Source organism: Ovis canadensis, chromosome 2, assembly GCF_042477335.2.
Source record: "Ovis canadensis isolate MfBH-ARS-UI-01 breed Bighorn chromosome 2, ARS-UI_OviCan_v2, whole genome shotgun sequence".
In the NCBI taxonomy this organism is placed as follows: Eukaryota; Metazoa; Chordata; class Mammalia; order Artiodactyla; family Bovidae; genus Ovis; species Ovis canadensis.
Window position 1 is genome coordinate 207,651,407 of NC_091246.1, and position 15,727 is coordinate 207,667,133.

Sequence of the window (15,727 nt, forward strand, 5' to 3'; positions counted from 1 at the left end):
GTATTTTTAAGTTTTATTTTGAAATAGTAATATACACCAGGGCAAAAAAAAAAAAATTCTGATAATAAATAACTGCAAATTCCAGTCTGCCCATCTACTTATATAACCTCAGAGGTGATCACTGGTTTCCTATGTATCCTTGCAGACTTGGGGCTTCCCAGGTGGCTCAGCGGTAAAGAACCTGTCTGCTAATGCAGGAAACACAAGTTCCATCCCCCCGGAGGAGGAAATAGCAACCCAACTCCAGTATTCTTGCCTGGGAAATCCCATGAACAGAGGAGGCTGGCTGTTATAGTCCATGGGGTTGAAAACGAGTTGGACTTGATTTAGCAACTAAACACACACACAATGTTTACTTACAGCATACATTTCTTTTATACAAATGGTATACTGTACCCATCGTTTCAAGCTTTCTCATTTAATTACCTTGGGAAAATACCTTGCCAGTACATACATATACCTGTCATTCTTTGCATAATATTTCACTTAGTCTTTCTTTTGTCTTCCTTGCCTATGCAGCAAGCAATGCAGTGAGAAGTTTCGCTAGCAGAGGAAAACATTCCTATGTGACCCTTGAACTGTAACCAAAGAACAACTATATAATGTATTCCTAAATATTTGAGATGAGCTGCACCTAAGGGAGAAAGAATGGAGAATTACTAATCTGGTTGCCACAACTGTAATTTCAGTTTCTATTACCCAGATGTGTGAGCCAGAAAATGATTCATGCAGTCTGCATCAGCCGGATGATTTCTAAGATCCCTTTCAGCAACAAAATTCTGAGATTTGGAATTCCTGAGAAATTGTAACATACTGTGTAATAGTTTACATATTAAAAACATCTCATTTGGTCTCAACCGGGTAAGCAAAAAAGATTAAAATACTTTGCATTTAAAATAAAAGACATTAAAAATTATGACCAGAAAAATAATTTTAAAGCATCCTAAAGGATTCATCTCTAGATATTACAATTTAATGTTACAATAGGAACCACCTCAAATCTCTCAGCAAAGGAATATAAATAAATGGGAGCCAGCACCAGCCATCAACTATGTGCCTGCCCTTGAACTATCTATCCCCTTTATTTTTGTAGCAACCCTATAAAGTTCAAGTTTTACTTTAAAGATGAGGAAAGCTTCTTAAAGGATTATATAATTTGCCTAAGGTCATCCAGTTTACTTTCCAAGTAAAGTGAATTAAAATGAATATTCATTAGGCAAATTGTAATCTCACATTTCCTAGTTTTCCACATGATTCTGGACATAGGTATTTTGTTCTGATTCTCTTATTGGCTAACAAAAAAGGAGGGGATGGTTATTAAAGAGTGGACATAAATACTGTTCAAACTAAATCGGTTTTTCTTCTTCCCCAGGGAAAAGAGTTCTTTGCTTATCCTAAGAAATAACCAAAGATCAAAATCTAGTAATTAGCTATAATACAATTTCTTTTCTGACAGACTAGCGCTGTTGACCTGAGTAACTTCCATCTTTCTTCCCAAAGATGCCTAGGAAGTTTAGAATAATTTTCTTTATCCTTTTCCTTTCTTATTTGTCAAAATTTACTGTTTATAGGCTTCCTGGTGGCTCAGACTTCCAATTGGAAGAATCGGCTTCTGATGCAGGAGACCTGGGTTCATTCCCTGGGTCTGGAAGATTCCCTAAAAAAGGGAATGGCTACCCACTCTAGTATTCTTGCCTGGAGAACTCCTCGGACAGAGGAACCTGACAGACTAGATAGCCCATGGGGTCATAGAGTTAGACACAACTGAGTGACAAACACTTTTACTTTTTAAACCTGAAATTAATTCATTCCAAATACAGGGTATAAGTGAATGTATAATTTTTATTACAGAAAATTTTCTCCATACTTGAAATGCACTAAATCAATGTAATAAGATTGCTTTCTATGAGCACATTTGTGTTCAGTAAATACATCTGGTCTCTCTTCAATGACACTGCAATATAATTACTAGGTGCAAAACAAAGAATGCCATAGATCCACTTACAAACGCTCATTGTCTTCAGTGATGACAACATTATTGAGATCTCTCATGTATTCGTTCTTTTTCATTTTTTTTTAAAAGAAACTTTTTCTTTGAAAAGGGGATAGGCAGAAAACATCTCATGGGGAAAACCTGAATTAGGTAAAAGTTTAGCCATAAGTATAAATTAAAACAGATTTGAGTATTCAAAAACTGAAAAAAAGGGCAGGCATGACTTTTACTGGGTACCAAGAAAACCATGATCAGGCCCGCAATCAGATTAAATGGTTGCTTTGGACAAATCACAAAACTAAGTCCAAATTACTATTATGTAATCCAGGTGTTCTCAATCCTAATTACACATTAAAAAAAAACAAAACCCACAAATCTTTTAGATACCTATGCCAAACTCCCAAAACACTGCTCTACAAAAATGAGGCCTACGTATCTGTATGTTATAAAAAGCTCAAAAGATTAATGTAGTACACATATTGTTGGTTGCCCACGTTTTTTTTCCTTATCTAAACGTATTCTAAAAATGACCCATTCTGCCCTCATAAATACCTCTGTGTCTCAGAGATGAATTCCACTTCCAGCTACAGTAGACCCAACTGACCTAAGAGTTATTCCATATCCTTTACGAGTGACTGGCCTGTGGGTGGACAGGTCTAAGCCACTTTAGATCAATGAGACCCAAGCATCTGGTGGCAAATTCTGGGAAAGCTTTTTGCATGTTAAGAGAGGGCCCCTGAAATCCTCCCCAATTCCTGCACTGCATGTAAATGAAGATGCACATAGTCCCAACTGCTACTGGCAAACATCCCGTGACCACGAGGGTAGCCAGCACTAGATGATGCCAAGGCTGCAGTTGAAAACAGCAGGGAGAAAAAAGCCCAGAGGTTCTTGGTGACCTTCCTACGGAATCAATGGAATAGAAATACTGAAGCCCTTTTTATCAGCTAACTTCATGTATAATGATTCAATAGATTTTCTAATTGTTTAGGTCATTTTAAGTTGGCTTTTTTAGTTATTTGCATCTGAAAGCTAAAGGGTTATCCCACTGCAGCACCTTTTCAACCATGTGTGCTGTGCTTAGACACTCAGTCGTGTCTAACTCTTTGTGACCCCATGGACTGTAGCCCACCAGGCTCCTCTATCAATGGAGGTTCTCCAGGCAAGAATACTGGAGTGGGTTGCCATGCCCTCCTCCAGGGGATCTTTCCAACCCAAGAATCAAAGCCAGGTCTTTTGGATTGCAGGCAGATTCTTTACCATATGAGCCAGCAGGGAAGCCCTAACAATCTGTATTAAGTAGAAACCACACAAACATGCCTTCATACTAAATCTGTAAATCCCAGATTGATTTATCTTTCCTACTGAACAAAGATTAAATCTTTAAAAAACTAATTTACATCTTGTTACACTTTTCCAATATTTGGGCTGAACTGTATTTAAAAGTTTATGCTCACTGCATTCATTTCATTATTCATTCAAAGTTTTTGCTATAGGCTTTGTCTTGAATGTGCAAGACCATTCGCCGTGCATAGAAGTCCCTGTATTCCTCTGGTAATTCAGCCAGTGTTTTTAAGGCTCTGTCCAAAATTTGTACAGCTCTTGATGCTGCCGTCAGATCTTTGTTTCCATAGGTATCCGTTTTATCATAGCATTCAGATGGAAGGTGCTTCCAAAAGACATTCACTCCCACTCCAAACTCTTCAGAAATTACATTATGGAACCATAAAGCTGAAGAAGTATTTAAAAAAAAAAAAGTTAAAAATAAAAGCTACAGTTAAAAAAAAAACAAAATGTCAGTGAAATATCACAAATTGCATATAGCCAATTCAAGAAATAAATCTTATAACTAGATCCCTTCGTTAGCACACTCCTAGCTTTTAACAGAATCATTTTAACTTTTATGAACTGCCAACCAATTTAAAGTGTCAATAGCACAACCCTATGTTTAAAACTTCTGAAAGTAGCAATTTTTCCTTTTAACTTGAAAGACACAATAAAGTTGTTTGTTTTTTTATAAAGTTCTATTTGTTTTTTATAAAGTTCTATTTGTTTTTTAGATCTGTAATTTGGGGCTGTGTTTTTTGTTACTTGTTTACACTTCCTGAGTCACACACCACATCAAAAGTGTTTATTTTTTATACTCAGAACATTTCAATTATTTGAGGAGTATCTTTGACCTTTTCTGACTCAGTACAGTACTTTTGTTCTCAAAGACTTCCTGTTAAAGCTGCATTTGGTTTTCTAAATTGCTTAAAATCTGCATTCATTGTAGCCTCCCCAGTTTTATATTTCTAAGGCAGTTACAAGCATCCTATGTTAACATTCCTTTAAATATATATATAGAAGTAAAGCAAATATTTTGGTTGTGGAAAAGACAACTAAACTTCGTATAGCTAATTAATATTTTACTTCCACTAGAAAGTTTACTTCTTTGTTTTCAATTGAGAATAAATATTTTCAAAGCATAGGTGCTAAAGAAATACTAAACCAACACTACACAAAGATGAAATCCTAGTCACATCCAAAAAGTGTTTAATCTTGTGACAGAAAGGAAGATTTATAAGATGCTAAATTTTAGAAATAAACTCATTCTAAGAGTGCTCTAGAAAAAACAAAAGCTTAAAATATTTTGATTTACAAAACTAGGTTCCAACCATGGTTTTAATCTTAACTACTCTTTCTTTCAGAACCTTGTTTTCCTTATTCAGTGTTAACAGGGAAAAAAGCTAACCATTCTGTTAAATTTAAATCCAAAGATGGGACTTCTGCTCCTATTTCAAAATATCTGCAAATGTTAGTATTTTTTTCTCCTTTAAAGTTGTATACAGAATAACGCAGAACTGCATCACCCTTAATCATGCTCTCGATATAAAAACCCCAAATTTAAGTAATAGCAATGGATTTAAAACACAGTGTGCTGTGACTGTTTTCAATGAAGACTGAGAAGTCAAGGTATTAAACCTTTATACACAATTATGTAAAGTTAACTAAACAGGACAACACAAAGATTAACAAACTATGGTTCCCTGTCCTCAAGGAATTTATAACCTAGTCTCAAATAAGATCATATTATTATTAATACTTTTAACTTAATTTTATCACTCAAGAGGTATTATTATAAACATATTAACATATATGAAAGGTAAAACTATAAGCCAATTTGTTAATGTACCCCTTAATATTATGATTTTTATAATTTTCAGGTATTCAGTTTTGTATAATTACAGATGTTAACTGTAACACTAGTTACTAATAACTAATGCCTATATACTGTTCAAAGAAATTAAGTGACACTAATTCAGACTGTAGAAAAATAATGCACAATAGTGTATATCATACGTATTGCATTATAACATTTGATATTTATAATATTATTTTTGGCTTTGAAATATATTTACAATTTCTTCATAATTACTTAAGTGACAGTTCTAAAACACATAAATATTTCAGAAACAAAATGATTTTAAAAGTACCACGAGGTATAATTTTTTGCAGAGGTAAAGTATCTTGCTTAGTATCCTTTAGTAAGAGAACTTAAGAGTATAATAATATATTTATAGGTTGTCTTTGAAAAACAAGACTTAATACTGTAAAAATCTGTCTTAGCATACTTTAAACACACATACATCTGTATATAAAAAATCATCTTGTATACGATAGGATACAGTTAACAAACTTTTGTATTAAAAAAAAATCGCATAATGGTCAGGTGAGTATTAATATTATAAAAAGCAAATTATTGAAGTCTAGAAATCTTACCAGGAATGAATAACACATCTCCAGCTTTAAGGGAACATTCATACCTTCTAGCCTTGGAAAACAGTGGATATTTAGCTAAGTCTGGGTTATCTATGTTCAGTACTTGTGATTTAGAACCTGAAAAGTTCCAAAACAGGATGATATAGATTGAATAGTTAGCATTTTTTTTATGACCACAAAAATAAATTTGAAATTTTATTTTTTTCCTTAACAACTACTTTACCGTATCACACCGTGAGAACAATTACTCTTCTCCCGAAGACAATTTTCAGTGACCTACCCTTTATTTATAAACATTGACATTCACGTAATATAATCAAGATAATCTAAAAATTTCGTTCTTCATATAACCTATCATCTCATGTATAGACATACACAACGAAGAACACAATACAGAACACAAATACAACACAAGAATCATAATTAGGAAGAAGCCCTACAAAGTTTTTCTTTGAGAATGAAGACATTAAAAAAAAAAACTTGAGAAATTTATTCTTTAAAAAAAAAATAGTACCTGATAAATATAAATATTGGGCATCTCGAGGACTGAACAGAACAACACGCTTTTTTCCTGTCACTTGTATTAAGAAGTTATCCATTACCTGAAGGCAAATAAGAACTTCTGAAAAAGCATAAAATTCTAATACACAGACTCAATGGTATTCCAAACAGTTAACCATAAATCCTATCTTTTAATAAAACCTGACTCAGATTACCTAAAACTCTTATAGTAATATTCTAATTTAACAGTGAAAACAGATGTGTTACACAACTGCATCATTATTTCTCCAACACTACCTTAAAAGGGGAAGGATTGGCAGGCCATTAGAAAATCTGCTCAGAACACTATTTGCCTTTGCTTCACCATTATGACAGCAAGTGCAGTATCATCTATTTGAGGCTCCCTTTGGTAAGTATGACCAACTCCCCTGGTGGCTCAGATGGTAAAGCGTCTGCCTACAATGTGGGAGACCTGGGTTCAATCCCTGGGTCAGGAAGATCCCCTGGAGAAGGAAATGGCAACCCACTCCAGTATTCTTGCCTGGAAAATCCCATGGACAGAGGAGCCTGGTAGGCTACAGTCCATGGGGTCACAAACAGTCGGACACAGCTGAGTGACTTTACTTTCACTTTGGTAAGTATGGGTTTCCCAGATGGTACCAGTGGCAAAGAACCTGCCTGCCAGAACAGGACATGTAAGAAATGCTGGTTCTATCCACGGGTCTGGAAGATCCTCTGGAGGAGGGCATGAAGCCCACTTCAGTATTCTTGCCTGGAGAATCCCATAGCCAGAGGAGCCTGGAGGGCTACAGTCCATAGGGTCGCAAAAAGTTGGACCCAACTGAAGTGACTTAGCACGCACACATGCATGTTGGTAAGTGTTTTAATTATCTATCAAGAAATACTGTAAGGCCAACGTTAGAGGACAGGATGAAAGCACTTAGAAAAACCAGGTGCTGAGGAAACACAAGGTAGTGCTGCAACCACTGACACTCTTACTAGATAGCCAACCAGAATTTGGTTACAGGAAAATATACTGAATTTCCAAATTATTTCGAGAGGACCATAACTTAGCAAATAATTTTGATGAACTTAGTAATAGTGGAGCAATGTTGACTTTTATCATGTTTGTAAGGGCACACTGCATTAGTACAAATTTTGAAAAATCCTAAAAGCGGAGCTACAAGGACTTCCCTGGCAATCCAGTTATCAAGACTACATGTTTCCAATGTAGGGGGAGCAGGTTCAATCCCTGGTTGGGGAACTAAGATCCCAAATGCCTTACAGTGCAGCCAAAAATAGAAAAAGGAAAAAAAAAGGCAGAGCTACATTAATTCTCAGCTAAGGAATTAAAATATATACTAAGCAAGACATATTCATGATTCTTTACATATTACTTCAATCTAAGCATTTCTCCCTTAACAATGACTTATGTAAGCTTTAACTATGTAACTAGCATTCCTTTGACTTATTTTTAAGAAAAACTTCGTAATATTTAAGATAAAATGGATACTACACAAAATTTATGAATACAGTTAAAAGTATGAGTTATCATTTTCTCACCATACTATTCATGTAACTAAAACCTTAAACTGTCGTGTTGGAGAAGACTCTTGAGAGTCCCTTGGACTGGAAGGAGATCCAACCAGTCCATTCTAAAGATCAGTCTTGGGTGTTCTTTGGAAGGAATGATGCTAAAGCTGAAACTCCAGTACTTTGGCCACCTCATGAAAAGAGCTGACTCATTGGAAAAGATTCTGATGCTGGGAGGGATTGGGGGCAGGAGGAGAAGGGGACAATAAAGGATGAGATGGCTGGATGGCATCACTGACTCGATGGACGTGAGTCTGAGTGAACTCCGGGAGATGGTGATGGACAGGGAGGCCTGGCGTGCTGTGATTCATGGGGTCGCAGAGAGTCGGACACCACTGAGCAACTGAACTGAACTGAAAACCTTAAAAAATGTTAAGATCTTATATCTATCTCATTTAATTATACTATATCAAAATCCTCCCAAGAGGTCCTCAGCTATAAAACACTATAAAATATACCTCTAAAACTTTATTATAAAGTCTTATATTTAGAACTTTTCAAAATCTTCTTTTATCTTTGGAAACCCATCAAGGGGTCGCAGAGTCAGACACAACTGTGCAACTAATGTACACACAAGATATTGCTTTAAATTTTCTAAATTTCGCTACCCAATACCAAACTAAACACAAACCTAGACTTTTAATGTTTTTAGCTATTTATTTGCATGTGTTTGCACGTGTGTGTGCATGCTCAGTTGTGTCCCACTCTGTGACCCCATGGACTGTAGCCCACCAGGCTCCGCTGTATATGGAATTTTCCAGGCAAGAATACTGGAGTGGGTTGCCATTTCCTACTCCAGGAGATCCTCCCAAGGGTTGAGCCCACATCATTTGTGTCTCCTGCATTAGCAGGTGGATTATTTACTGCTGTGACACCTAGGAAGCTCATGCATGTGTTTAAGCAAATAAAACTGTATCACCATAGAATAAATAGTCAAGATCAATATCTGCGCATCTCACTGCTCAATAAATACAGTAGACACTTGACATTCTCAAGGGATATATACCCTAAGACCTCCAGGCATCTCCAAATTTTTACAGTTGGAAACGGCTCTCCACAAACTTCTGCCTTTCTCCCAAACAACGGTTCCATCTAGTCACATGTATAACTTCAACTTTAACATTTTTTCCACTTTCAGTTTCCCCCCTCATCTGGTGTCCATTTTCCACATGTTAAAAAAACAAAAAACACTTGAAAAAACTCAGTATATATATTTATAATGATGAATCAAGAACAAGACCACAGAGAAATGCCAATTTAAGAAACTAACTAGGCTCTAGCATTAACTAAATAATTTACTCCCATACCATTGCCTGGCAAAGCACCTGTTTTAAACCTCATGTTTCAGCAAATTACATGTCAGAGATCTTCAGGGTAGCCTCCCAAAAGTTAACACTGTGAATATTCAGTCTATAAATTCTAAACGCTACTGTAGTTTTAGATTTCTCATTTTATGTAGCATACATCATAGTGTGTCCAAAGTTGTAACCCTGGTGAGCTGATTCGAAAAACACTGGAAAAGAACTGCTCTTCTTTGAAGAATTTTGGAAACTTAATATCGCCTTCCAATAAAGGAAACTGCTTTCTGATATCTGCAACATCCTGCATTGAGAGAAATACAATGAGAATTTTATTCCACAATACTGGAGTAATGCTTATTTTATCTAAGCCTGTCATCAGAGCCCATGAAATCACGGAAGAATGGTGCAAAATTCTGCTCACTGTTTTAAAATACTAGGATGTGACCATAGCCAACACATGATCTTTTAAGTGAAGGAATGGCAGACTGTGTAATTATACATTCAACGATATCACTATTGTTAACCTTTATATGCTTCCTTAATAGGAAAGTTAATCTTACTCTAAGCAAGAATCATACAATTGCCACCTACTTAAATGTAAGTGTCATTAACTTGAATGTTATCAACTATGTAAAACCTGTGGCTTCTGCTAAGAGAGAAGACTAAAAGAAGGTAAAGAAATAACATGCCATAAAGAGAAAAGATAGAATCTGACTTGATCATTTTAGGGACTGCTCCTTAACTGTGTCCATATTAATTTGACTCTGAATACATATATATGAATTATCCAGGTTTTTTATATCATCTTAGATTACATTTTATTAGCTGAATGGCCATCTGCAAAATAAGTAGAATAGATTCCTTAATTGTGGAAAGATTAGTTAACTTTTTACATTCAGAATTCTTACCTTTCTAGGGTCTTCTCCAAGTGATCGGAGGTAGTACTTCTCATCCTTAAACATGCCAAAGAAAAATAACATCAGTATTCACTTAAAAATATTAGAAAGTAAAAACAAAAGGAAATAAATTTGAAAATCTAACTCAATTAAGCCATTTTCAAAAAAAGTTCCACTTTCTTCCCTTTCTACTAATGCACCCTGGTGGCCATATGAAGAAATGTCTCTATATGTACTTGTAATAATGACAGGATCCATAAAACATCAGGTAAAATAAATTCTTTATACAGGCAATACATGCATACCACATCTAAAGCCACAAAGCTTAATTTAGACTTTAGCATCTTAAGACATTAAAGAAATCCCATTTTTATAACACACATGATCTCAAGAGTATCATTGAGGGCCAACAACAAACTTCGTGAATATAATGCAAATATAGAAGATAATATATTTTATACTTTTAAAACTAATTTTTTAAAAAAATCTGAAACACTGTATTTTATAAAGCTAAGCTTATCCCTAATCATAATTCTCAACCCAAATCATTAAGAGTCAGCTCAGGTATGAATCAGAACTATGTCATCGTACAGTAATAAACTTAAGTTGATGCTTTAAAAAACTGTCAATTACAACTTCATTAAGTAGCTCTAATAGGGAACTATTTGAATTACAAAGTATACATTGCCTGTATTTTCTGTAATTAGTAAACTGAGCCACAACAGGTCAAACACAGGGGCAACCCAACACAAGAATTCTGCATCTTTTATACTTACATTGACCATTATAGCACAAACTTCAAAATATATCTCATTTATCGTAACAATATATTGTACATCTATGTTCACAGATTTTACTTAAATACAAGATTTACTGATTTTAAATTTTTAACTAGTACCGTATCAGGTAAGTTTCATAAATTTATTACTAGCTAAACAGGTTCAGGGCTTGCCTGGTGGCTCAGACAGCAAAGAATCTGCCTGCAATTTGAGAGATCCAGGTTCGATCCCTGGGTTGGGAAGATCCTCTGAAGAAGGGAATGGCAACCCACTCCAGTATTCTTGCTTGGAGAATTCTGTGGACAGAGGCTAAGTCCATGGGGTTGCAAAGAGTGGGACAAGACTAAGCGACTAACACTTTCACTTTCAAACTCGTTTCAAAGTCTATTCTTCAAAATTCTAAGAGTTATCCACCAGTTCTAATGTTTCAGGATATAAAATATAAATTTATGTGGCAGATACAGAGATGCACCACAGAACCCTCTTCAAGAAAAGATTCATTAATTGCAAGGTGTGTGATAAACTTACAGCTGCCAGCTGTTAACTCCTTCAGGTCTACCTCACCCTTTGAACTGAAGGTCGTACTCTTTCTAGGGTAGCCTCAACCAGTGACTAAGCAAGATGGTAAAAGGCCTAGACACTGCCACCCTGGACAGGATTCCTCTAGGAAGTAGTCTTTGCTCAGGAGTTCCACATGGAGCTGGCAGAGTTGGTCAGCTCTGGATCACTGCCTGATGGCACCCTCTATCCAAATCTTCTCCTTTTCTTTCACAGGTATTTTCCCCAATAAGTCTTTTGTAGTCCTAATTTCATTGCAGCATGTGTTTCCCAGAGAACTGAACTGACAGTCCAATTCATCTTACACATCACCCTAACTTTTAGACTTTAATACCATTACCTTATCCCTATTTCCTTTATTTCACTTGACATATCATGGCTATTTAAATCTGTGCCACTCATTACCCTTGGACAGGAAAGTACCAAAGTGCAGCTGAACATACATGTTAAAGCATGACTGTAAAGCTAAAACACATTTTTCAGATATAGCTAATGGAATCAGTTTTGTATATATTCTAGTCATACAGTTAGAATCAGACATCTGGGATTTGTAGGGATAAAACATCACGTGATGAAAGAACAGAGAAAATGTAATAGCTTTTACCACCAAACTGACCATCAGCCCAGCTGGCTCAGATGCAGACAACAGCTTTCTTCAAAGCTTAAAAAGCAGTTTATTTTTCAAATGTGCTTTTGAGATAACACAGTAAACTTTTTTAAAAATGTATTTATAAAAGCCTCAATGTCTCAAGATATTTAAATTCTATTTTGCATTATTTTAAGCTAGATTATTATGTAAATAAGTAGAATTCTTCTGCATATAATCCTGAACAAATGTTACAGCAAATATACACAACAGAAATCACATTAATAACAATAAAAAAATACAGAAATAGTCTTATAGATATGAAAACAAAGTTCTCCTTTTTAGCATCTGAACTTGGCATATCAGACCAAAGCATTTTCAGAGGAGGTAGTATTAATGACTAACATTTAGTGAGTGATTCCTACCTATCAGACACTGTACTGAGTGCAGATTTTATTGAGTTAACTGTCACATAAAACTTATGAAATAAGTACTATTACTGTTCCTATTTTACAGATGAGAATGCCGAAGCACAGAAAGGTAATGAGGACAAGGTTTGAGATCTAATTAACAGCATAGCTAGGATATACGGAAAGCTATAGTTCTCATATATCTAACATTCTTTTATAAGAAAATAATTTCATGATTATAATGTTTTCTTAAGAAAATGTGTAAAAACAATTACCTCTGAAATAAAGAATTCCGTATGCTTTTCTTCAGCTGCCCTTTGTACCAACTTGTCAAAAGGTAAAGTTCTGAAATAAACACAAAAGAATCCTTAGACTTAGTAAAAATAAACTAGTAATACTCTAACCACTACACACACACACACACACACACACATACACACACATACTGCTTGCTAGAGTTTGATATAATCTTCTGTTTTATAACACAGTATCCATAATTTTTATTATAACCTATTATGTGGAATTCTAAGTTTTCAAACTTCATTTAGAGTTGAGCTTATTTGACTTAGGTTGTCTGAAATTTTGCTTTCAAAAATTAAAGATTTTTAGATCTACAGTATAGATGGATCCTTCTCATATGTCAATATACTCCTATTCCAAGTTGTTGTTAGAAAAATGTTTCTGGTTTTATGGTATATATGGAAATATACAAACTTGCAAGCTTTTACTGCTACTAACTTTCAAGTTTCATGGCAAAACAAGTCTCCGGATGAACGAGGCAAACTACTAGTGCTACTGTAGAAGAGATAACAAGCAAACGGTCCCATGAAGACAAAGCCCCTCCCCTTCTCACCAACCTGCCTGCCTTCCAGCAGGACTAAACAAAACTGCTCTCACCCTTCTATACCACATTCTATCATTTCAGGCTTCTGAGTAATAGCTCAAGAATTCCAGTGAAATGATCAAATTTTATTCTTAAATATTTCTGCCCAAAGGCCCATCTCCTTCCATCCTGGTAAACAGGACTGAACACTGTAGAAGAAAAGTTTGTTTTCTTTACCTCCCTCTTTTGAGTGTGAGGGTCACCTTCTCTGAGTCATATCCTATCTGTTCAATCTTCTAGAATCAAAAGTACTGCCCACTACCTGAAGATCATACCTTATCAGAAACATCAAACACAGACAATGACATCACCAAAGGCATCTGGGTCACTACACTCTAGCCTCCACACCTCTGATTAGGAGTTGTAATCTTTCGCTCTTACTAACAAATATCTTTCCACTTGAACTCTATAACAGGGAGGTAAGATTTCCTTGTAAGAAGATGACCATGCAATGCTTTCCAAGAAACATAGTGGGTTAACATAAATGTGGAATGTCAGCTATTAGAACAGATAACACTGTTTACTGAAAAGAAAAAGACCTTCTGGGAATCCCCTGGAGGTCTAGTGGTTAAGACTATGCTCCCAATGCATGGGGCATAGGTTTGATCCTTGGTCAGGGAACTAAGATTCCACATGCCACGCACCTCGGCAAAGTGAAAGTGAAAGTAAGTCGCTCCATCGTGTCCAACTCTTTGTGACCCCATGGACTATATAGCCCATGGAATTCTCCAGGCCAGAATACTAGAGTGGGTAGCCTTTTCCTTCTCCAGGGGATCTCCCCAACCCAGGGACTGAACCCATGTCTCCCGCATTGCAGGCAGATTCTTTACAAGCTGAGCCACAAAGGAAGCAAATCTCAGCAAAAAAAAACAATTATTTATTATGTCTGGACTGGAAGGATGGTGACTGAACTCTTAATTGTTGGGAAGCAGAGGACGTGGCTTCCCTGTGTGCAGTATAACTCAGTAACTGAGCACATCCCTTGGAGGAACTGAGAAACTAAGGTCATAGTCATCTTATGCTACAGGTTGCTGTGGACTATGCAGCTTAACTAAACTAGGGTACCTCTGTATCTACCTCTAGTCTTGTTTCCTCACAAGGAAGTTATCACTTAGTGAGCCAAAAATGGCTTCTGAATTGGTATAAGGACTCTACTGATACTATCCTGCTAGGATGCTGTTTCCTGCCTTGTACCCCTTTGCAAAGCTAAGATAATCTGATGCCAGATTCTGGACTAGCAGGTGTCAATCTGAATTTGAGGACACTACTGATAATTATGTAGAGTGGACATTGCAGGAGAGAAGAAAGAAGGCTGTCATCTACTCAGACCAATCTACTTCTAAGGTTTCTGGCTAATAATATCAACAAATTTATTTGTTTAATGTTTTCCATCTCTGATCTCACTGTACACCCTTCATTTCTACCAAAGCATCTTTTGAAGAGTTTGGAAATAATACAGAAGCCTCTGCAGGCCAGAGCTACCTCTGTAATTGGTGCAGGTGCTAAGGTCTTCGAGAGAACCTAAGACCTTTACAAGAAGAGGCCAGGTAGAGTAGTTCAGTCCAAAGCAGAACTTGGGTGGCCTCAGCAACCTTCTCCTTTAGTAGTACCATCCAAGCTGAGAGAAGGGGGAAACAGGCATATCAATTGGGAAATTCTTTGGCCTTAAGGTCTCATCTACCCTATGCATGTTTCAGTAAGAAAAGCACCTGCTATACAATGCTCCACTTGTCTGGACTGACATACAGACCAGCAAGTGAGGTAGTATCCAAGAAGGATTAGAACTGTTAGGACTCTGTGGAGTCAGGTAAATTTGGGAATAAGTCTTGGTTCCATCATTTCAAGCTACATTTACAATCTTGAGTAAATTATTTAACATTTTTAAGCTTCCGTTTTCTCATCTGTGTAATTATCAGTTAAAAAAATATACCTCGTAGACATTTAAATGAGTAATATAATTTAGGACGCACAGTACATGATATATAAGAAATGTTCGATGATAGATGGTGGCGTTAACAATAATGGCAACGCAGCAGCAAGCAGTTAACAACATTCAGAAAAAGAAAAAAAGAAATCCTTACTGTTCTGTTCCCCATTTTGGAAAGGTTTCTTTCCAAGATCAGGAATGATGAAAGTGTAACAAACAATAAGAGCAGGATGACAGGAGTTAGACAATATGGATGTGATAGGCAGAAGCAGCAAAGCAAAGCTCATGTAAGACTCAGACTTGAAAAAAAAAACCTATGGACAGAATACCAACAGCATCCTTTCAAGGCTCTTCATTTTTATGTATACGGATTCTGGAAGAACAGGAAGAGCTACCATGAGGAAAGAAGTAAAAGCCAAGACTTGGGAACATATTTATCTTCAAGTGTTTAAAAAGCAGAAATGAAACCTTAATCTAAAGTGTTAATAATGAGATACGTGCGTAGGTTCTCTTACTTTCCAGCCTCTCTCTGTGGCCT

The 15,727-nt window shown here is 36.1% G+C and overlaps 1 protein-coding gene across 1 annotated transcript in view; it reads right to left on the reverse strand.

Annotated features, from left to right (window-relative positions):
- Window positions 1-15,727, reverse strand: part of TYW5 (tRNA-yW synthesizing protein 5) — a 22,971-nt gene continuing 7,244 nt past the window's right edge. The window contains exons 3-8 of the mRNA XM_069577944.1: window positions 12,655-12,724; window positions 10,059-10,103; window positions 9,314-9,451; window positions 6,270-6,357; window positions 5,756-5,872; window positions 1-3,724 (exon numbers count right to left, since the gene is read on the reverse strand). Of these exons, the coding sequence (XP_069434045.1) occupies window positions 3,468-3,724; window positions 5,756-5,872; window positions 6,270-6,357; window positions 9,314-9,451; window positions 10,059-10,103; window positions 12,655-12,724 (715 nt within the window). The 3' untranslated portion in view covers window positions 1-3,467. The remainder of the gene's footprint in view (window positions 3,725-5,755; window positions 5,873-6,269; window positions 6,358-9,313; window positions 9,452-10,058; window positions 10,104-12,654; window positions 12,725-15,727) is intronic.